This window comes from Dendrobates tinctorius, unplaced genomic scaffold (assembly GCF_039654945.1).
Source record: "Dendrobates tinctorius isolate UK_male_01 unplaced genomic scaffold, ASM3965494v1 ptg000065l, whole genome shotgun sequence".
Taxonomy (NCBI): domain Eukaryota; kingdom Metazoa; phylum Chordata; class Amphibia; order Anura; family Dendrobatidae; genus Dendrobates; species Dendrobates tinctorius.
In genome coordinates this window covers 25938063-25961071 of record NW_027361733.1, presented here as the reverse complement: position 1 = coordinate 25961071, position 23009 = coordinate 25938063, and the positions used below count along the sequence as shown (strand labels likewise).

Here is a 23009-nt window from a genome sequence, read left to right as displayed (position 1 = left end):
AGCTAATACTAGAGAAGAGAGAGAGAGGATTCAAAAAAGATATAAATAAACTGGAGCAGTGGGCAGCAACTAACAGAATGGGTTTTTAACAGGGGAAAAATGCAAAGTACTACATCTGGGCAATAAAAATGAAAAAAAGCATGTACAGAATGGGAGGAATAGGGCTAAGCAACAGCACATGTGAAAAAGACTTGGGTATACTAATAGATCACAGACTGAATATGAGTCAACAGTGTGATGCAGCAGCAAAAAAGGCAAATGCAATTCTAGGATGTATTAACAGAAGCATACAGTCTAGATCATGTGAAGTCATTATTTCCCTCTACTCCTCTTTGGTCAGACCTCATCTGGAATATTGTGTCCAGTTTTGGGCACCACATTTTAACAAAGACATCAACAAACTGGAGCAAGTTCAGAAAAGAGCGACCAGACTGGTGACCGGTCTGCAAACCCTGTCTTATGAGGAAAGGTTGCATGATTTGGGAATGTTTAGTTTGCAAAAGAGAAGACTGAGAGGAGACTTAATAGCTGTCTACAAATATCTAAAGGGCTGTCACATTGTAGAAGGATCAACTTTATTCTCATTTGCACAAGGAAAGACTAGAAGCAATGGGATGAAACTGAATGGGAGGAGGCACAGATTAGATGTTAGAAAAAACTTTTTGACAGAGTGATCAATGAGTGGAACAAGCTGCCACGAGAAGTGGTGAGTTCTCCTTCAATGGATGTCTTCAAACAGAGGCTGGACAGACATCTGACTGGGATGATTTAGCGAATCCTGCTTTGAGCAGGGGGTTGGACCAGATGGCCCAGGAGGTCCCTTCCAACTCTGCGATTCTATTACTTGCTAAGAGATTCCACTGTGGTAGCCTGAACACTAAGCGCTCAGCCTTACTCTTGGACATATTCAAATCTCTAACAATATCATTCATTTCACTATGTGTTATAAGGTGTGGATCACTTGAGGTTGCTGACAGAAAGTCTGGGTCGTGAGAGGAAGAAGCTACATGACACCAAGTGCCTTCATCTTCTTCGCTTGACTCGACTGAAAATGTTTCTGGTGCTTTTGGAGCAGGCAGTTCTCCTGTATGTGGTACTGGGCGTATTGCAGATAGAATGTTTGGATTCTGTAAAGTCCACTTCTTCTTTGAAACTCCTGTTCTAATGATGTGGGGGAGGTACCATGCAGAAATTTCAATTGGTAGTGTGATCGGTTGACTCCAGATCACTGGGACTTCAAAAGGCACAGATGGCCTCTTGCTATGCAACCATTGGGTTAGACGTGATGCACATCTATTTCCGCATATGTGTGGAGCCCAACTGTTGTCATGATCTTCTATTCTGTAGCCAAAATACAAGTTGAACGCTTTCCTTATCATGGTGGTAAAGTTTCGCCTTTGTGTCGCAAAAGTGACTCTTCTGCATATCTAGCAAAAACAAATCTTTGTTAATGCAAGAACGAGGCATATCTGGAAAAATCATATGGAAACATATCAATATGCTAAGAAATTTGTCAAACTGTATACCTTACACAGAGAGCATTTATAAAAGTAGGTGACGCAGCTGTAGTTAGGATTACGTCATGTGAGCTTAGTTGGCGTTTTTTGATTGATCACCCTTTGATGTTAGGATAGACTAGCCACTAACAATGCAATAATGAAATAATAAAGATACAATTTTTATATAACCTGCATGATTGGTGTCATAAGTAATTACAACCTTCTGTGGATCTTGATAATTAGAGCCAATTGGCAAATTTAAGCATCATATTCGTTTTCAGCACCACACAATTAGTTAAGTTCAACTATTTTCGTCTCTGAGCCAATTTGGCTGTGGAATATTTACCTGCAGTGTTGGTAATGCCTGCTTAGGCCACGCTCAGTATTTAGTAAGTATTTTACATCCGTATTTGTAAGCCAAAACCAGGAGTGGGTGATAAATATAGAGGGATCTATTATCAGACCACTCCTAGTTTTGGCTTACAAATACTGACCAAATACTGAAGGTGTGAATGTGGCCTTAGATCCATTATCTGTAGCAGTTTGGGGAAGTTTGAAATCCATCCCTAGTTACATCAGAGACTTGGGCTGCTCCTCCTCCATGCTTTAAACTGTAGCTCTGCTTGTTTGTGCACAAAGCAATTCATTTCATTTTTTGTGTTTTGACATAGCTGCAGATTAAAATCTTGATGTCAGCAAGCGTAGCCGCACTGCTATATGTCCCTCTCAAAAGGACTTGCATTGTTTCTGAAATTGACAGTCGTTGCCTCTTTAGTGCTTGCAAAAGATCAGAGTGTTGACAGTGCAGGGCAATGGGATTTGTAGTTCACCTTAACTTAGCTGATCGTCTAATACTGTCCAGTATATTATAGAACAAGTACAGGGGCGGTGTAATTCATAAAATACCCAAGCCCTTCTAAGTATCAGAAATGTTTTGGTATAGGAAAAAAAACCTATTTGATTTTCTCCTCTTTCCAGCTAGCTCTGGCCAGTTTCTATGAGGATGGAGGAGATGACGACATAGTGACACTTCCACAGCCTCCCCAAGGTTCCACTTCACGTGGTTCGGGACCCAGGTAAGTGCCCTGACAATGACATGCTTCCTATCAATAAACATCACTGATACATGGGATGCATTAGCAATTTTATTTAAGTTTTTGAACTTTCTTAAAATAAAAATACTGTGTTTTTTTTTTTTTTTTTTTTTTTTTTTCTTTGTATTTGGTTCTGATGGCAGAAAGAATAATAAAATTGAAACTTGTACATTTCGTAAAGAGGTCTTGAGCACTGTCCTGAGTCCAATCGTGTCACCCTAGCCGTATAACAAATGGGTAATAGGGCTAAAAATCTTGTACAGGACAAAAATGTGTGTGATCTTCTTTTCAAGCAGGGTATTGGCATTTTAACGGCGCTGAGAAATAGGAGTATAGTGCCCCCCAGTATCGGAAAATCTCTGCAGTTTCGGCTACCAGGGGTAGTCGAGACCCTGGAGTATATGATCAGGGATGGTTTTTACGGTCCCCATCACGTGATCGTCGTTATTCACTGAATAACGGCAATCAATAAAAAAAAAATTAATTTTAAATCAGACTTTTATCTCTCCGATATGCTCTAGCATATCGGAGAAGGGAGAAGTGGGGTCCCCCTGATACCTCTGCCATCCCTGGACCCTCCTGCTACGTCCCCAGCCGGCCAGCCGTGTCATTTTCCTGGAAAAAAATGGCACACGCGCCGAGATCTGCTGGCCGGTACCTGGCAACAATAGTGAGTTCTTCCTATTAGTTCCTTTTGATCACTGTGATAGACCCTATAACGGTGATTAAAAAAAACAATCAAATATCCTCCATGGTCACCCCCTTAGTTAGAGAAAAAAATTATAAACTAAAAAAATTTTTTTTCCATTCATTGCAGTTGGGGTTTGGTTGAAATTATAATTTGGGAGAATGCAAGAGTAAATAAAAAATGATGACAATATGACAGCTAGTGTGGAGAGCAAGTGCTCTCGCGTTTGCATTGGGTGCACGGAGTATCGCGGATCCCTACATGGTTTTTTTTTTGTTTGGTTTTTTTTTTTTTTTGTGGGTGTCAACAGTCATGAAACATGAGGGGCGGGCACTTGAGCATCTGTGATGTTTGGTGCATACCTGAGAACACAATGCAAACTGGAGTGGCGAGCACTTGCGCTCAACACTACTGGTGACACATTCAATGTGACAATCTAATGTTGTCACATTCTGTATCATACCTGTGGGTTCAAAATGGTCACTGTAAGGGTGTGCACACATTGCAGATTCTGCTGCGGATTTTTCCGCACAGAATTGTCAAAATCTGCATGTCCAATGACCTGCGGATTAGCCTGCGGTTTTCCCCTGCGGTTTGACACCTGTCATGGAGCACAGGGCTGTGGAGTCGGTAAGCCAAACCTGCGACTCCGACTCCTCAATTTACCTTACACCGACTCCAACTCCGACTCCGACTCCCACACATATTGCTTATATTTAAGTGAAAAATTTATTGTAGTACAATGTGAACCTCAGACATTTAATCATTTCTATGATACAATAATCAAGACATTTAGATAGAACAGAATATATATTGGTGTACTACCCGGTTTTCATTCTTTTTGGTACAGATACGATATGGATTGACATATATGGATAGATAGAGCAGATTTCTAATCTGCTTTTGCTATTGAAAACATTATCTATGAGCTCAAAAACCTTTCAGGTGATGCGGTTTTTTAAAAAGATCAGCTTTTGCAGCTGAAAAATGTATCCTCAAAAAACACAGGAAAAACGCTGTGTGTGAATGTAGCCTTAGATCAGGAATAGAACAGCCATTTATAGGACATTTCATAACTTTCCCCAAACTCCTATGAAAAAATATTCAGCACATCCTGCATTGAATTACTGTACCCAATTTATTATATATTTTAGGAGTCGGAGTCGCTCCATTTTATACCGACTCCAACTTCGACTCCGACTCCACCAAAATGAGCACCGACTCCGACTCCACAGCCCTGATGGAGCAGGTGGCAAACCGCTGCGGAATCCGCACAAAGAATTGACATGCTGCGGATTTAAATCTGCGCTGAAAAATCTGCAACGTCTGCACTGCGTTTTCTATTTTAGATTTACTATAGTGGTACTGTACAACGCAGCAGAAACTGCTGGCATCCGCAGGGCCAAATCTGCTGTGGATCCGCGGCAGAATCCGCAGCGTATGCACACACCCTAATCCTGGATAAAATCCTTGAGGGGTGTGGTTTCCACTGCCTAGGTACATCAGGGGCTCTCCAAACACGACATGGTGCCCGCCATCCATTCCAGCCAATTTTGCATTCAAAACATTAAGTGGTGCTCCTTCCCTTTTGAGCCATGCTGTGCGCACAAACAGTGGATTTCCCCCACATACGAGGTATCTGCGTACTCGGGAGGAATTGCACAACTATTTTTTGCAGGGTCCATTTTCTCTTGTTACCCTTGGGGAAAATAGAAAAGTTTAGGTCTAAAGTAAATTATTAGTGGAAAAAAGTTAAATGTTCAATTTTTCCTTCTATATTGCTTCAGTTTTTGTAAAGCACTTGAAGGGTTAATAAACTTCTTGAATGTGGTTTTGAGCACCTTGAGGGGTGCAGGTTTTAGAATGGTGTCAGTTTGGGTATTTTCTGTCATATAGAGGTAATAACTCTAGAACGGTTCAATGGATCCCACTGATTCTGAGACATTATACTTTATGATAGTGGTAAAATTTCTTTCATATAACTTATGTTTGATTATGATAAAATCTGAAGTTTGGCGAAAATTGTGCAATTTTCAAACTTTTAGTTTTTATGCCCTTAAATCAGTCATGTCACACAAATTAGTTATTAATAATTCCCACATGTCTACTTTCACATCAGCACCATTTTTTTAAACAATTTTTTTTTTTTTTGTTAAAAAGGTCAGCAATTTCTCATTTTTACAACACCATTTTTTTATTTTTAGGGACCACATCATATTTGAAGTGACTTAATATCTTTTTTTTTTTTTTTTTACATTGTCCCACTATGAGACATCATCCTTACACTGACAGATTGCTGATCTGATACTCTACAATGCTTTTGCACTGCAGAGCAGTTTCTGACAGGCTCTTAGCCGCTCACAGGCCACCTTTCCTGAAGGATCCTGTGGCCATCTTGCAGCTCAGGGTCACCGTGGAGACCATTGGCACAACTTGATCGCATCACGTTGTGCTGATGGGAGCAGATAGGGAGCCCCCTCCCTTGGCAATGCTCCTTGATGCTGCTGTCACTATTGACAGCGGCATCAGAGTGGTTAGCACCGATCGTGGGTGTTGCTGCAGAGTTTCAGCTCTCACATAGAGCTGACACCCGCACCCGTTCGCACTCAGTGTGAGGCGCTATAATATATATAACGCCTCACACTGATATTATAATACACACTGCTCTGCGGGGGCTGCGTTATATACAGTACAGACCAAAAGTTTGGACACACCTTCTCATTCAAATAGTTTTCTTTATTTTCATGACTTTGAAAATTGTAGATTCACTCTGAAGGCATCAAAACTATGAATTAATACATGTGGAATTATATAATTAACAAAATAGTGTGAAACAACTGAAAATCTCTTATATTCCACCTTTTGCTTTGATTACTGCTTTGGACCCTCTTGGCATTCTCTTGATGAGCTTCAAGAGGTAGTCACCGGAAATGGGTTTTTACTTCACAGGTGTGCCCTGTCAGGTTTAATCAGTGGGATATCTTGCCTTATAAATAGGGTTGGGACCATCAGTTGTGTTGTGCAGAAGTCTGGTGGATACACAGCTGATAGTCCTACTGAATAGACTGTTAGCTGCTTTTTTCTTGCCATAATACAAATTCTAAGAAAAACAAGTGGCCATCATTAATGATGGCCACTCGTTTTTCTTAGCTGCTTTTTTCTTGTCTTAATACAAATTCTAACAGTCTATTCAGTAGGACTATCAGCTGTGTATCCACCAGACTTCTGCACAACACAACTGATGGTCCCAACCCCATTTATAAGGCAAGAAATCCCACTTATTAAACCTGACAGGGCACACCTGTGAAGTGAAAACCATATCCGGTGACTACCTCTTGAAGCTCATCAAGAGAATGCCAAGAGTGTGCAAAGCAGTAATCAAAGCAAAAGGTGGCTACTTTGAAGAACCTAGAATATAAGACATATTTTCAGTTGTTTCACACTTTTTTGTTAATTATACAATTCCACATTGTAAAATAATGCTTATCCTGTAAAATACTCAGGACTAGTTACCAGATAAAAATATAGTGGTTTATTTGGATTCTTCCATCAAAGAAAGGTTATTACAGAAAAACAGGTGAATAAAAATAAGTGAAAGAGAGATTGTCCATTATTCATAGCAAAGCAGCATGTATTCTTCTTCTCTCCGAGATCCTGAATAGCAAATGGCTGCTGTGTCTCAGTTCGGCTTCTCACATAGCCGTCAAGTAATATACCAGCTGTTATGTCATGTCATGGCCCAACACAGGCGACATCTTCGTGTCTGTCTCTCATGATGGTGAGGGAAGAAGACAGCGACCTCTACAGTTAGCCATGAATTATATACGTCTCTTGAAGCACGTGATCTCGGTATATATGGAGTTTGACATTTACCTCAAGGCTAAACTTAAATATGTAGTGAGCTGACATTTACCACTTGCTAAAATAGCACATGCAATGGAAGGCAATGTCCCGTACAGAACATATAAGAATACAACTCCATATATATAAATCCATAACTAATAATATTTAACAATTCCCCCTTTTGAGGGAGACAGACATTAATTGGAACCCTCAAATATAACAAGATCTTTTTTTCTTTTCTTCTTCTTTGACAAAATAATTTAATATCAATAACAATAATATCAGATTACCGTTATAAGTACTCAATGACATAATTGATGTGAATTCATGTTATGGTAAGCCGTGAACAATATTCATATAAAATATGTATAATTATACTTCCCTAAGTCTAAATTGAAGCATCTCAGGTCCAGTCATCATTTGATGTCATCTGGTCTTCATTTTGATGTCTTCTGTCTTCTTCTTGGTTCTTTTAAAAACACAGTTTTTCTATAGCATATAGATGTTGTAGAAATTGTGTTGTGTATCAAATCAAAGTCCATAAATTCAAATGTTGATAAGAAACAAAGTCTATAGATGAAATGCAGCTTTAATATCTGTGCAGTGTCACCTTTAAAAACCTGGGCTTACATTGGCTCGCCTTGGATATTCTGGAATCCTCCGGCACTGGTCTTTGAACAGGTGTGACGTCTTTGGTCAGCAAAGCAAGGGTTAAAATGACTCTTCCTTGCTAAACATAGCACCATAACCAGTCCTTGTCCTAATGCACAGGACATATGTCAGGGTTAATTACCTTCATTGTTCACCAGCCTTCATCAAAGCTTTTCAGGTGATTGAAAACCTCTGGAACTTGATAAGAACGTGATAACACAGTTCATCTCAGCATCATAGGATCATCGTCCTCTGGTTGTCAGGTTAGACACTTTAATCGTGACCGTCAGTGGTGGATACTGCACTTGTGACTGTCAGTGGTGGATACTGCATTTGTAATTAACACAGTCTATTACTCAGTAATCATAGCTTTGTTACCTTCTGGGACTTCTGGATCGCGGCATTCTTCTTCTTGCAACTGATAAGAATCAATGAAGTTTAGAAATGTGAAAAGTCTTTATTAACATAATTTCAATATCTTGCTTGAAGTCTTCATTCCCTATTCTATACCAAATCTGGTAATTTTCCTATCCTATAATATCACAGCGTACCATAGCAATCAGTAATATCCATATAATTATTATCAGAATTTGTACTGTATATGGATTTCAATGTTTGAAATAATAAACCAATAATAAGTGATAATACATTATTATCCATATTTTTTTCATGTGATAGAACATTTTTTTTATGTCTTAGGTGTAATTACCTTTTTCAACCCATAGGTGTCACTGTGTTTTATGTAACCAGTGTTTTCATCTTTATTAATAAGGAATATATTTATTATACTAATAATATGTAGGAATGTATAGCCATGAACCAAAATAAGAATATATGAGTGAGCGAATGAATGAATAAAAGAATTGTTGCATATAACTCAGAAGTGAAACATTTCCTTAGTAATAGAACCATATAATTGCTATATTTAATGAAGCAATATTCTCAGTAGATATTACTTTACTAAATATTGGTGAAAGAATTAAAAATAATGAAAAATAAGAATAAAAATAAGAATAAGGCCTTTATGTTGATGCAGAGTAGTTATGTCTTCAGTAACATATACCCTTAATATTTCCATGATCTGGATTATTTCATAATGGTCATAAACTTGTGTTACCAAAATATTCAAATTATGCAACTTTGCATGTAATTCCTCTTAGTGTAAAGAAATGACTCTTTATAATACTTGTTATTATACCCAATACAATACAAATGCCAGTCATTTCACTGGCTACCTATTCGCTACAGGGTCCAGTATAAACTCATCTCTCTCACCCACAAAGCTCTCCACTGTTCTGCACCGCCTTATATCTCCTCTCTCATCTCTGTCTATCGCCCTACACGTGCCCTCCGTTCTACAAATGACCTAAGACTAACATCCCCCGTAATCCGAACCTCGCACCTCCGTCTCCAAGACTTCTCTCGTGCTGCTCCAGCTCTCTGGAATGCACTTCCCCAGACGATCAGACTGATACCTAGCCCTGACCTATTCAAGCGCGCTTTGAAAACCCATCTCTTCAAAGAAGCCTATCACATCAACTACTCAGCAAGCTAACTTTGCCCTGTTCCCTCCTTCCAAATATTATTCTGAATCTGCACCCTACTATTCATCTGTCTCCACACCCTTCATGCACATGATAACTGCACTTGATACTTGTCTATTGCGCTTAAACACACGGGCTGATGACCGGATCATGCAGCTTTATATGAAAATCCCTATTATAATTGCCAGACCTGAATTAACAAGCATTTCTCACCTACTGTGTCCCCCCATTTCCTTGTAGATTGTAAGCTTGCGAGCAGGGACCTCACTCCTAATGTCATTGTTTGAATTGTCTTAACTTGTATTGAATTTATTGTCTGTACATGTCCCCGCTTAATTGTAAAGTGCTGCGGAATATGTTGGCGCTATATAAATAAAAATTATTATTATTATTATTATTATAATACTTATACCATTGTACCTTATTAATATTTTTTCCTATTAAAATGTGTGAAGAAGAGGTATTAATCAAATGTGATGATGTAGTCAGGATCAAAAACATATTTTCCCCCTTAATACCAAAAAATATTGTTCTATGAAATAATTCATTTATCAAAACCAAAATTAAAAAGAATTAATTTATAAATTGTGTAAATATTATACTTGCTTATACCATTATTTGTCTGAAGATGTGTAACCATTAAAATTAATTTGAATATCATAAAATTATCCTTTGGAAAAATTAATTTGCATAAACCATTTTGATGTGCGATTGCACTTTGCACTTATCCACAATTAACTAAATCAAGAAATAATTACTATAGAAATACAGAAATATATGTTGTATAGATAATATTTCATTATATATCCTAATATTCTAATAATTTAACTGATCTGCATATTTCTCCTAAAGATAAAAGCTTTGGGGTTTTTTTTTTTTTCCTCTCATTCAGAATCCTGAGGCCTCATACAAACGTATCACATTACTCCTAAGCAGCTGCTCATACACTCAGTCACTGTCACTCAGACTGTGTCACATATTTAAGTTTAAACCAAATACCTCACATACGAAGGTGTGATGAATACACGTATTTTAACCCAAATTATCCTAATTATCAATGCATTGTAAACTATTTCAATTTAGTCTTAATATTTCTTTGAATATTCCTCCACATGACATAAATATATGTTGTATAGCTATACTTGACATTTAGGCCTGGAAAAAAAAAATTCCATTGGTTTGCAAAAGTTGAGACCCCCTTAAAAATTCTTTCCCTAAGGAACAGGGACATAGTATACTGGTATACTTGTATTATTAGAACAAGTTTCAAATTTCACCTGCTGTGGTTGTCATTCGAACCATGCAGTGAAGGCACACACACAGAACATATTTTAAAATGCAGTTAGTTATTTCCTTTTAAGGGTTAGATATATAAAATCATGCAATTATTGCAACTTCCTGTGTCATAAAGGCATAAATCCTTGGAAGAGAATTTTTCCCGATTAAGTCCTGCTTTGAAATGAAAATTCTAAGGAAACATAAAAAATAAGGTTAATATCATATTCATAATTCTAAATATTATTACTGATGTAGATTTTAATTTTCATTAAAAAATACAGTTCTACTATTTCTACTTCTACAAACACTCTATATATACTGTATGACTATGTATATATCCACAAACCATAAAACTACAGGATTATACTCTATAAAATAATTACATATAACTCACTAATTGTATAACACTGTTACACAAAATATATATATAATTACTTTTTCTAGCCAATTCCTAAACCCATACTTATTTCTCTGCAAAAAATATCCTGAAAGGTTCTTGCCATTTTAAAGCTGATAGATTCTTGGAGCAGAGTATTCAGTTTACAAGCCATGATGTCACTCACCACCTGTTTCTGTCTGTCAAATTCGGCCATCTTGGTTACAGAAAGAAGATCAAAACTCATCATTTTTCTTAATTCAATTTGTGTCTTTTCGGTGTTCCTTTGCATCATTCCATATGGCTTATAACAAACATGTGATTTCCTTTGTTCTTCATATATTTGATTTTGGGGAAAACTCATTTTAGAAGGTTTTGCTAATACAAGCTTCTGATAAGATTTTACTCTGCCTGTCTTTACAAAATTAGCACAATTTACTTTCCTCTCACGATTCTCGTGTTTTCTGGCAAAATCAAGGGATTGCGCACATTCAAACAAAGAATCTTTTTGTGATGCAATAACACGAGATGCAGGATTTAGAAACCAAAATTTGCTTACAAAACTCCTTATGAGGGACGGTGTTTTGACATTCTCACTCAGCATTCTATACAAACGTTCATATATGGACATGAACGTAAAAATACATTCCTTCCGACCAATCCTTAATTTTTGAAGAATATCAATATCTGGATGATTTTCATTTGATGAACAAAAAATGAGAATTTTTAATCTGTCTTTATCAGTTAAATTCTCATGTATTTCACCAGATAACTTTAAAGACAATCTCCTAGCAAAATTTACAGGGATCCACATTTTGAACAACTGATTCTTCTCCTCGTTAGATAAATCAAATTTATCAACACAACTTTCAAAAACCTCAGAGTTTCTACAAACATGGATTGTATTGTCATATGCAGGTATTATTTTGCATATCTCTAGCAAAGCTTTTCTTACTTTCCTTCAGATTTTGGCCTGTGAGTCGTCTATTTTTAGTGGTCCGTCTTTCCCTTGTACGTCCTCTACGTCAGTTCTGAAGTCTCCTCCTACTTCTCCATCTTGTTCCACGTCTGCAAGGTCACCTTCAATGGCCGCTACAGACACTTGATTACAGTCAATCTCCCTAACTTTACAGCCAATCTCGAGAACATCACAACAATCATTTTTGGATTTCTCTGACACAGATCTATGAAATATATCTACCATCTGTAGAATATTTTTTAATCTCTCTCTTTCTCTATTGAAAAACTTAGAATCTAACCTTTGATTCTCGAGTTCACACTCGGCATATAAACTTAACCATAAAACTTCTGAATTAGAATTGTCTACAGACTTAAATTTCAATTTACTCTGCTTAGCAAGACAATTAATGACATCCATTTTATCTTACCTTGAAATGTCTCAGCTTGTTCCTTTGATGGACAACGCTGGGCTCCTGTCTTCACACGTCTGGCTTACGTCTGGTACTTTTGGCCCTTGTAGTACTTCTCAATCTATCTGGCACTTCTTAGTCCTCACGTCTAGGTTCCGTCTGATTCTTGTGAATAGTGGAGTTCCTGACAACTTGCACATATGAGCAAAGTTCAATCCCCCTTGTGGGCAAGTTGAGGGAAATCAGCAAAAAAGTACAAAAATTCAGATCTGGCTGCCTCTCCAATGTAAAATAATGCTTATCCTGTAAAATACTCAGGACTAGTTACCAGATAAAAATATAGTGGTTTATTTGGATTCTTCCATCAAAGAAAGGTTATTACAGAAAAACAGGTGAATAAAAATAAGTGAAAGAGAGATTGTCCATTATTCATAGCAAAGCAGCATGTATTCTTCTCTCCGAGATCCTGAATAGCAAATGGCTGCTGTGTCTCAGTTCGGCTTCTCACATAGCCGTCAAGTAATATACCAGCTGTTATGTCATGTCATGGCCCAACACAGGCGACATCTTCGTGTCTGTATCTCATGATGATGAGGGAAGAAGACAGCGACCTCTACAGTTAGCCATGAATTATATACGTCTCTTGAAGCACGTGATCTCGGTATATATGGAGTTTGACATTTACCTCAAGGCTAAACTTAAATATGTAGTGAGCTGACATTTACCACTTGCTAAAATAGCACATGCAATGGAAGGCAATGTCCCGTACAGAACATATAAGAATACAACTCCATATATATAAATCCATAACTAATAATATTTAACACACATGTATTAACCCCTTCACCCCCAAGGGTGGTTTGCACATTCATGACCGGGCCAATTTTTACAATTCTGACCACTATACCTTTGAGGTCATAACTCTGGAACGCTTCCATGGATCCCGGTGATTCTGACATTGTTTTCTCGTGACATATTGTACTTCATGTTAGTGGTAAAATTTCATTCAAATAACTTGGTTTATTTGTGAGAAAAACGGAAATTTGGCGAAAATTTTGAAAATTTCGCAATTTTCCAACTTTGAATTTTTATGCCCTTAAATCACAGAGATACAGCACACAAAAAACTTGATAACTAACATTTCCCACATGTTTACTTTACATCAGCACAATTTTGGAACCAAAATTTTTTTTTTGTTAGGAAGTTATAAGGGTTAAAAGTTGACCAGCGATTTCTCATTTTTACAACACCATTTTATTTTTAGGACCACATCACATTTGAGGTCACTTTGAGGGGTCTATATGATAGAAAATACCCAAAAGTGACACCATTCTAAAAACTGCACCCCTTAAGGTGCTCAAAACCACATTCAAGAAGTTTATTAACCCTTTAGATGCGTCACAGGAATTTTTTTGAATATTTAAATAAAAAAAAAATGAACATCTAACTTTTTTTCACAAAAAAAATACTTCAGGTTCAATTTTTTTTATTTTACCAAGGGTAACAGGAGAAATTGGACTGCAAAAGTTATTGTGCAATTTGTCCTGAGTACGCTGATACCTGATATGTGGGGGGGGGAACGACTGTTTCGGCGCATGGCAGAGCTCAATGGAAGGAGCACCGTTTGACTTTTTCAATGCAAAATTGGCTGGAATTCAGATCGGACGCCTTGTCACGTTTGGAGAGTCCCTGATGTACCTAAACAGTGGAAACCCCCTACAAGTGACCCCATTTTGGAAACTAGACCCCCCAAGGAACTTATCTAGATGTGTGGTGAGAACTTTGAACCCCCAAGGGCTTCACAGAAGTTTATAACATAAAGCCGTACAATTAAAAAATCATATTTTTTCCACGAAAATTATCTTTTCACCCTCAATTCTTATTTTACCAAGGGTAACAGGACCCTATAAGTTATTGTGCAATTTGTCCTGAGTACGCTGATACCCCACATGTGGGGGTAAACCACTATTTGGGCGCATGGCAGAGCTCGGAAGGGAAGCAGCGCCATTTGACGTTTTTGGCTGGAATTGAGATCGGCCACCATGTCGCGATCGGAAAACCCCTGATGTACCTAAACAGTGGAAACCTCCCACAAATGACACCATTTTGTAAACTAGACCCCCCAAGGAACTTATCTAGATGTGTGGTGAGCACTTTGAACCCCCCAGTGCTTCACAGAAGTTTATAACGCCCGGGCGTGAAAATAAAAAATTCGTATTTTTTTCCACAAACATGATCTTTTAGTCACCATTTTATTTTCCCAAGGGTACCAGGAGAAATTGGACCCCAAAAGTTGTTGTCCAATTTGTCCTGAGTATGCTGATACCCCATATGGGGGAGAAAACTACTGTATGGGCACACGTCGGGGCTCGGAAGGGAAGTAGTGACGTTTTGGAATGCAGACTTTGATGGAATGGTCTGCGGGTGTCATGTTGCCTTTGGAGAGTCCCTGATGTACCTAAACAGTGGAAACCCCCCACAAATGACCCCATTTTGAAAACTAGACCCCCCTAAGGAACTTATCTAGATGTGAGGTGAGCACTTTGAACCCCCAATGGCTTTACAGAAGTTTATAATGCCCGGGCATGAGAATAAAAAAATCGTATTTTTTTCCACAAACATAATCAATTAGTCCCCAATTTTTTCATTTTCCCAAGGGTAACAGGAGAAATTGGACCCCAAAAGTTGTTGTCCAATTTGACCTGAGTAGGCTGATACCCTACATGTGGGGGTAAAACACTGTTTGGGCGCATGGCAAAGCTTGGAAGGGAAGGAGCACCATTTGACTTTTTCAACTCCGAATTGGCTGGAATTGATATCAGACGCCATGTTGCATTTGGAGATCCCCTAATGTGCCCAAACAGTGGAAACCCCCAATTCTAACTCCAACCCGAACCCCAACACACCCCTAACCCTAATCTCAGCCCTAACCCTACCCTAGCCCTAACCCTAATGGAAAAATGGAAATAAATACATTTTTTTTTTTATTTTATTTTTCCCTAACTAAGGGGGTGATAACGGGGGGTTTGATTTACTATTTATAGCGGTTTTTATGTTTGGCGGCTGTCACACGCTAAAAGACGCTTTTTATTGTAAAAATAGTTTTTGCATCACCACATATTGAGAGCTCTAATTTTTCCGTATTTTGACCCACCGAGTCATGTGAGGTCATATTCTTTGCGGGACGAGTTAACGTTTTCATTGGTACCATTTTCGGGCACGTGACATTTTTTGATCGCTTTTTATTTTGTTTTTTGGTACGCAGAATGAACAAAAACCAGCGTTTCATGAATTTCTTTTGGGGGGGTGCGTTTACACCGTTCCGCGTGCGGTAAAATTGATAAAGCGGTTTTCTTCTTCGGGTCAGTACGGTTACAGCGATACCTTATTTAGGTCTTTTTTTATGTTTTATCGGTTTTATGCAATGAAAACTTTTATATAAAAAATAATTATTTTTGCATCGCTTTATTCTGCGAGCTATAACTTTATTTTTTTGCGGATGATGCTGTGTGGCAGCTCGTTTTTTGCGGTACAAGATGACGTTTTCAGCGGTACAATGGATATTTATATGCGTCTTTTTGATCGCGCGTTATTACAATTTTTGTTTGGCGGTATGATAATAAATCATTATTTTTTGCTTCGTTTTTTATTTTTATTTTTTAAGGGGTTCGCTAAAGGGGTTAACTAATGGGACAGTTTTATAGGGCGGGTCATTACGGACGCGGCGATACCTAATATGTGTACTTTTATTGTTTTGGGTTTTTTTTATTTCTAAAAAATGGATTTATTTGGGGGAATATTTTTTTTTTTTTTTCTAATTTATTTGGCGATTTTTATTTTTTATTTTTTTTAATTTATTTTAACACTTATTTTTTTTTTTTTTACTTTATTAAATAGTCCCAGGTCACATCACAGATCAGCAATCTGTCACAGGCACTGCAGAAGGCTTCCTCATGCCTGCGCTTTGCAGGCACTGAGGAAGCCAGCTTCCTGCAGGCCCCCGAAGGCCCCCGTCGCCATCTTGGATTCGGGGGCCTGCAGGAAAGGAGCCCCCGGCAGCAGCGCTGCACATTGCGCTGCCGTGGGGGGCTCAGGGAAGCACGGAGGGAGCCCCCTCCCTGCCGATGCTTCCCTTTAACCTCCGGTACACCGCGATCATGTTTGATCGCGGTGTGCAAGGGGTTAACGTGTCGGGGGCGGTCCGTGACCGCCCCTGACACATTGTGCCGGGTGTCAGCTGTGATAATCAGCTGACACCTGGCCGCGATTAGCGGCGCTCATCACGTCGGCGCCGCTGATCGCGGTAGACGTACTATCCCGTCCATGGGCATAGGGGCCCGGGTCCCATGGACGGGATAGTACTTCTCATGTCAGGAAGGGGTTAATTCATAGTTTTGATGCCTTCAGAGTGAATCTACAATTTTCATAGTCATGAAAATAAAGAAAACTGTTTGAATGAGGTGTGTCCAAACTTTTGGTCTGTAGTGTGTATGTGTGTATATATATATATATATATATATATATATATATATATATATATATATACACTCACTGGCCACTTTATTAGGTACACCATGCTAGTAACGGGTTGGACCCCCTTTTGCCTTCAGAACTGCCTCAATTCTTCGTGGCAGAGATTCAACAAGGTGCTGGAAGCATTCCTCAGAGATTTTGGACCATATTGACATGATGGCATCACACAGTTGGCGCAGATTTGTCGGCTGCACATCCCTGATGCGAATCTCCCGTTCCACCACATCCCAAAGATGCTCTATTGGATTGAGATCTGGTGACTGAGGAGGCCATTTGAGTACAGTAAACTCATTGTCATGTTCAAGAAACCAATCTGAGATGATTCGAGCTTTATGACATGGCGCATTATCCTGCTGAAAGTAGCCATCAGATGCCTGTTCTTAGCTGAGAGGAGTGGTACCCAGTGTGGTCTTCTGCTGCTGTAGCCCATCTGCCTCAAAGTTCGACGCACTGTGCGTTCAGAGATGCTCTTCTGCCTACCTTGGTTGTAACGGGTGGCAATTTGAGTCACTGTTGCCTTTCTATCAGCTCGAACCAGTATGCCCATTCTCCTCTGACCTCTGGCATCAACAAGGCATTTCCGGCCACAGAACTGCCGCTCACTGGATTTTTTTTCTTTTTCGGACCATTCTCTGTAAACCCTAGAGATGGTTGTGCGTGAAAATCCCAGTAGATCAGCAGTTTCTGAAATACTCAGACCAGCCCTTCTGGCACCAACAATCATGACACGTTCAAAGGCACTCAAATCACCTTTCTTCCCCATACTGATGCTCGGTTTGAACTGCAGGAGATTGTCTTGACCATGTCTACATGCCTAAATGCACTGAGTTGCCGCCATGTGATTGGCTGATTAGAAATTAAGTCTTAACACACAGTTGGACAGGTGTACCTAATAAAGTGGCCAGTGAGTGTGTATGTATGTATATATATATATATATATATATTTTTTTTTTATGCATGTCGAGAGGGGGTTAACGGTATAATCCGTCAACGTCTGAAAATTGTAGATTTACTCTGTCGCCTTATTGGGGGACACAGAACCGTGGGTGTTATGCTGCTGTCCACTAGGAGGCGACACTATGCATAATCTGAAAAAGATTAACTTTGGCTCCTCCTCTGCAGTATACACCCCTGGACGGCGTCAGCCTTCTCCAGTTTTTGCTTAGTGTCGCAGGAGGCACACCTAAGTTTTTTTTTTTTTTTTTACTCCGTCTTTTTCCTGGATTTTTTTCCAAAGGACTACAGATGAAGAAGAGAGGGTCTCCAGCGAGACTCCCGGCATGGCTCCCTCCTCGGTCCCCCATTAGGGGTACCCGGTTGAGGTCGAGGTGGCTATTCCCCATGTCGCTCCCTCACCAGTCCCTTGGGTACTGGTTCGAGGTCGAGACCCCCCCTGCTTCCTCAGTTCCGTCTGGGTCGAGGCGACGATGAAGCCCCCTGACGGTGACAGCAGCACCCTCCCTAATCCCCCTCTGGGGGCATTAGGTTGAGACACCGCAGGTAGGGCCTGTACCAGGGACCCCAGTCCACCTGTGGGCTCCTTTTTGGGACCGGGGGAGGTGCAGAGAGGCACGGCACTTATCAGAGACCGGGCTCCCTGCGCCCCGGTCTCTGCAGTAATCACGCCCCAAGGGACCCTCCACAGGGCCCCAGTCACATACATGGCCCCCCCCCCCCCCCCCCCCCGCCTGGAGACCTCAAATTTAGGCCGCAGCTTCGGCCTAGCCAAAGTCTCTGCCCCATTCCCGCCCCCCGGATGACGAAAATGACACTGTAGTGTCATAGAAGGGGCGGATCGAAGCAGGAAGGGCGCGCTTTTACATGGCCCAGCGCGCCCTTTTCCAGCTCTCCGCCCCCTACCCTCTCCCCCTCAGAATCCGGTGGCCATCTTGCTGCACCTGGAGGAACGCAGCACAGAGTCTCCGGGGGGCACAGGACGTGGGACTTATCAGCGCTGGACCTAAGGGGGAGCACCGGTGGGGTAAGATCACAGCTGGGTCCTTGGTACTCAGCTGTGAATTCCTATACCCTATAGCGCTCTCCTACTCCTTTCCTCTGCGTAGATACCCCTGTAGGGCCTCCACTAATCAGACTAGGTACTATGTCGGGCTCAAGGAAAAGAACCAGGCAAGACTGCTTTTATGCAGTCTGCACAGCCTGCAAGGCCACTCTCCCCAGCGGCAGCACGTACCCGCACTGCCGGGATTGTACCCAAAAAACAGGATCAGAACCCCAAGAAGTCCCTACCAACGCTTCTGCGACCGCTACTGCGCCGGAATGGGCGACTCAGATGTCGCAGTCTATGACACAGTCTATAGATAACCTGACCTCCACATTACTGCAGGGTCATGTCTCGGCTATGAACGTTACTCAGCAAAGGGATGTCCGGTCTCATGATCAGGGCGCTTCCGACAGTTCGAGGCGTAAGCGGACCCACAGGTTGCGTTCATCTGCGTCCTCACATAGCAATAGGTCATCCCCCTCCATGGAAAGACACAGTGGCCTCAGGTCACCGAGGCCGCCCCCTGATAGAGAAGGACAATGCGGATCTCCACAACGATCCCAGACCACGGGAAACCTCCGCTCTAGTTCGCCCGCTAGGGAGCTCCTTAGCGATGCGCAGGACTCAGAGGGCATATGTGACTCCAATTCAGATAACGAAACAGAGAACGCTTTGCTCCCTTGTCCCCCTAGCAATACTGCGATAGTTGAGGATATAGTCTCTTCCATCCTTCGGGTGCTGGACATTTCAGATCCAACCCCGGAAGCACCAGAACACAAGATTTCCTTTGAAAGTGTTCAGAAACCATCGAAGGTCTTCCCTAATCACCCGGAATTTCAAAAAATCCTTTCTAAGCATTTTTCGCAGCCTGAGAAAAAATTTGCCAATCGCAAGTATTTGGAAGCAAAATACCCCTTTCCACAGAAAGACACCAAGGATTGGACAGATCCGCCTGAAGTGGACCCTCCAGTCTCTAGACTAGCAGCACAAACGCTTCTCTCGCTGCCGGACAGTTCAACCCTCAAGGACACAGCAGACAGACAGGTAGAATGCATGGCTCGTTCAATCTTTGAAGCTGCAGGTGCCTCTTTGGCTCCCGCATTTGCTTCAGTTTGGGCAGCCAAGGCCATCATGGCTTGGGCTGATCTATTGCAAAAGGGCCTTCAAGCTTCAAATCCTCAGATGGCGGACCAGGCGGTGCAAATTGCAGTAGTGGCAGATTACATGGTCCATGCAGCGTTGGACTCTGCAAGAGGGATAGCGGGAATAGCATCAAACGCCATCACAGTCTGGCGTATTCTCTGGCTAAGAGAATGGAAAGCGGATGCGGCCTCAAAAAAGCCCCTAACTAATCTCCCGTACTTCAGTGGCCGTCTTTTCGGTGAAAAGCTCGATACAATGATATCCAATGCTACCGGGGGCAAAAGTACTTCCCTCCCTCAACTAAGACCAAAACGCACGTTTAAAAGGCGTAATCAATCTCGTTTCCGATCCTTTCGGAATTCTTCAGGCTGGTCCGTCTCACGCCCAGCACAAAACCGTAATCGTTCCCCCCCTCCGCAGGGACAACACACGTGCGGCACAGAGGCCGGACAGGAACTGGCAATCAAAGGCAAGCCAGGCAAAACCTAAAAGAGGAAAACCTCAGGCTTTTCCCTCATCTTGACTCGTGTCCTATGGAAGACACCCCACTTGTAGGCGGACGACTGCTACTCTTTCAGCAGGTCTGGCTGCCTATTACAGAAGACAAGTGGGTCAAGGAAATAGTGTCTTCAGGATACAAAATCGAGCTTACTACCAGCCCACCGCACAGGTTTTTTCCCTCTGTCCCTCCAAAATCCCCGCTCAAAGCTAAGGCCTTCCGTCAAGCGGTTTCTTCCCTCCTGCGAGCAGGAGTCATAGTGCCAGTCCCAGCAGAAGAGCGCTTCCGAGGTTTCTACTCCAACCTGTTCGTGGTGCCCAAGAAGGGAGGCAGCGTCCGACCCATACTAGACCTCAAGCAACTCAACAAGTACGTTCGAGTTCGTCACTTCCGCATGGAATCACTCCGGTCAATCGTTGCGTCTATGGAAAAAGGAGAATATCTTGCCTCCATAGACATACAGGACAAATACCTGCATATACCGATTGCTCCCGCCCATCAGAGGTTTCTCAGATTCGCAATCAACCAAGACCATTACCAGTTTGTGGCCCTCCCATTCGGTCTCGCCACGGCTCCCAGAACATTTACAAAGGTCATGGCAGCTACCATGGACGTTCTGCACTCCAGAGGCATAGTAGTCGTTCCATATCTGGACGACCTTCTCATCAAGGCCCCCACCCTCAAGGACTGCGAGGTCAACGTCTCGATCACAATCGACACTCTGAGGCGCCTGGGATGGTTAGTCAATTTACAGAAGTCCTCGACTACCCCGAGTCAGTCTCTGACCTTCCTGGGGATGCTATTCGACACCTCCAAGGGTCTGGTGATCCTCCCCAGGGACAAGGCACTGGCTCTCCGTCTGGGAGTTCACACACTCCTCCGCAAGTCCCCCAGATCTCTGGTATGCCATGAGAGTACTTGGCAGGATGGCAGCAGCAATGGAGGCGGTACCATTTGCCCAGTTTCACCTCAGACCCCTTCAACTGGCCATCCTCAAGTCCTGTGACAGGAATCCGTTCTCCCTCGACAGGGAGTTCCGGTTATCAGCAAACACCAGGAGGTCCCTGCACTGGTGGCTCAAGCCAACCTCGCTTGCAAGGGGAAAATCCTTTCTCTCCGGTCAATGGAAGGTTTTGACCACCGACGCAAGCCTTATGGGTTGGGGCGCGGTGCACCTACATCACAGAGCGCAAGGCAGGTGGTCACCAAGGGAATCGACCATGCCCATCAACATCCTGGAAATTCGGGCCATCTTCCTGGCGTTGAAAGCCTTCCATCACTTGCTAGCAGACTCTCATATCAGAGTACAGTCGGACAATGCCACGGCAGTGGCATACGTGAACCATCAAGGCGGCACCCGCAGCATCCAGGCGATGACCGAAGTAACACGTATCCTAGAATGGGCGGAGGCTGCAAGGTCGGTACTCTCCGCGGTCCACATTCCGGGTGTGGACAACTGGGAAGCCGACTATCTCAGCCGACAAGAAATGGACTCCGGGGGGGGGGGGGGGGGGGGGGGAAATGGTCTCTCCATCCAGAAGTCATCTGTCATCGTTGGGGGACCCCGGACGTGGATCTGATGGCATCCCATCTCAATGCCAACGTTCCCAACTTCATGGCCAGGACGCGCGATCGGCGGTTGCTCGGAGCAGATGCCCTGGTTCAGGACTGGACCCAGTTCCAGCTTCTGTACATTTTTCCACCCCTCCCCCTGATCTCCAGAGTCCTGAGGAAGATCAAACAAGGGGGTGTTCCCACCATTCTGATAGCTCCAGACTGGCCCAGGCGTACATGGTACGCCGACGTCGTGCAACTCACAGCAGACGCTCCCTGGCGTCTCCCCACACGTCCCGACCTCCTGTCATAAGGCCCGTTCTTCCACCAGAACTCAGGGGCTCTCAATTTGACGGCGTGGCCATTGAGACCTGGGTTTTGACCCAAGCAGGTTTTTCACCGGACGTTGTTAAAACCATGATCAGGGCTCGAAAGCCAACTTCATCCAGGATTTACTATCGTACCTGGAAGGTTTTCTTCACATGGTGCGAATCTAGTGGGCAGATACCACTTCCCTATTCTCTTCCAAAGGTCCTCGGTTTCCTTCAGTCAGGCCTGGACGCCAGGCTATCACTGGGCTCACTGAAGAGCCAGGTGTCAGCGCTTTCAGTGCTCTTTCAGAGGCGTAATGCTAACAAGCCACAAGAGAAGACTTTTTTTCTCCAAGGGGTTTCCCGATTGGTTCCCCCCTACAAACGTCCGTTGGAGACGTGGGACCTCAACCTGGTCTTGACAGCACTACAGTCACATCCTTTCGAACCCCTTAGGGTGATCTCACTCCGCTTTCTATCACAGAAAGTGGTTTTCCTGGTGGCAATCACCTCGCTACGCAGGGTGTCTGAACTTTCAGCTCTTTCCTGCAGACAACCCTTCCTGGTTTTTCATCAGGATAAGGTGGTTCTCCGTACAGTACCATCCTTCCTTCCGAAGGTCGT

The 23009-nt window shown here is 42.2% G+C and overlaps 1 protein-coding gene across 1 annotated transcript in view; it reads left to right on the top strand.

Annotated features, from left to right (window-relative positions):
- NSFL1C (NSFL1 cofactor) overlaps positions 1 to 23009 on the top strand; it is a 47270-nt gene that overhangs the window by 7032 nt on the left and 17229 nt on the right. The window contains exon 2 of the mRNA XM_073580795.1: positions 2478 to 2575. Within this exon, the coding sequence (XP_073436896.1) occupies positions 2478 to 2575 (98 nt within the window). The remainder of the gene's footprint in view (positions 1 to 2477; positions 2576 to 23009) is intronic.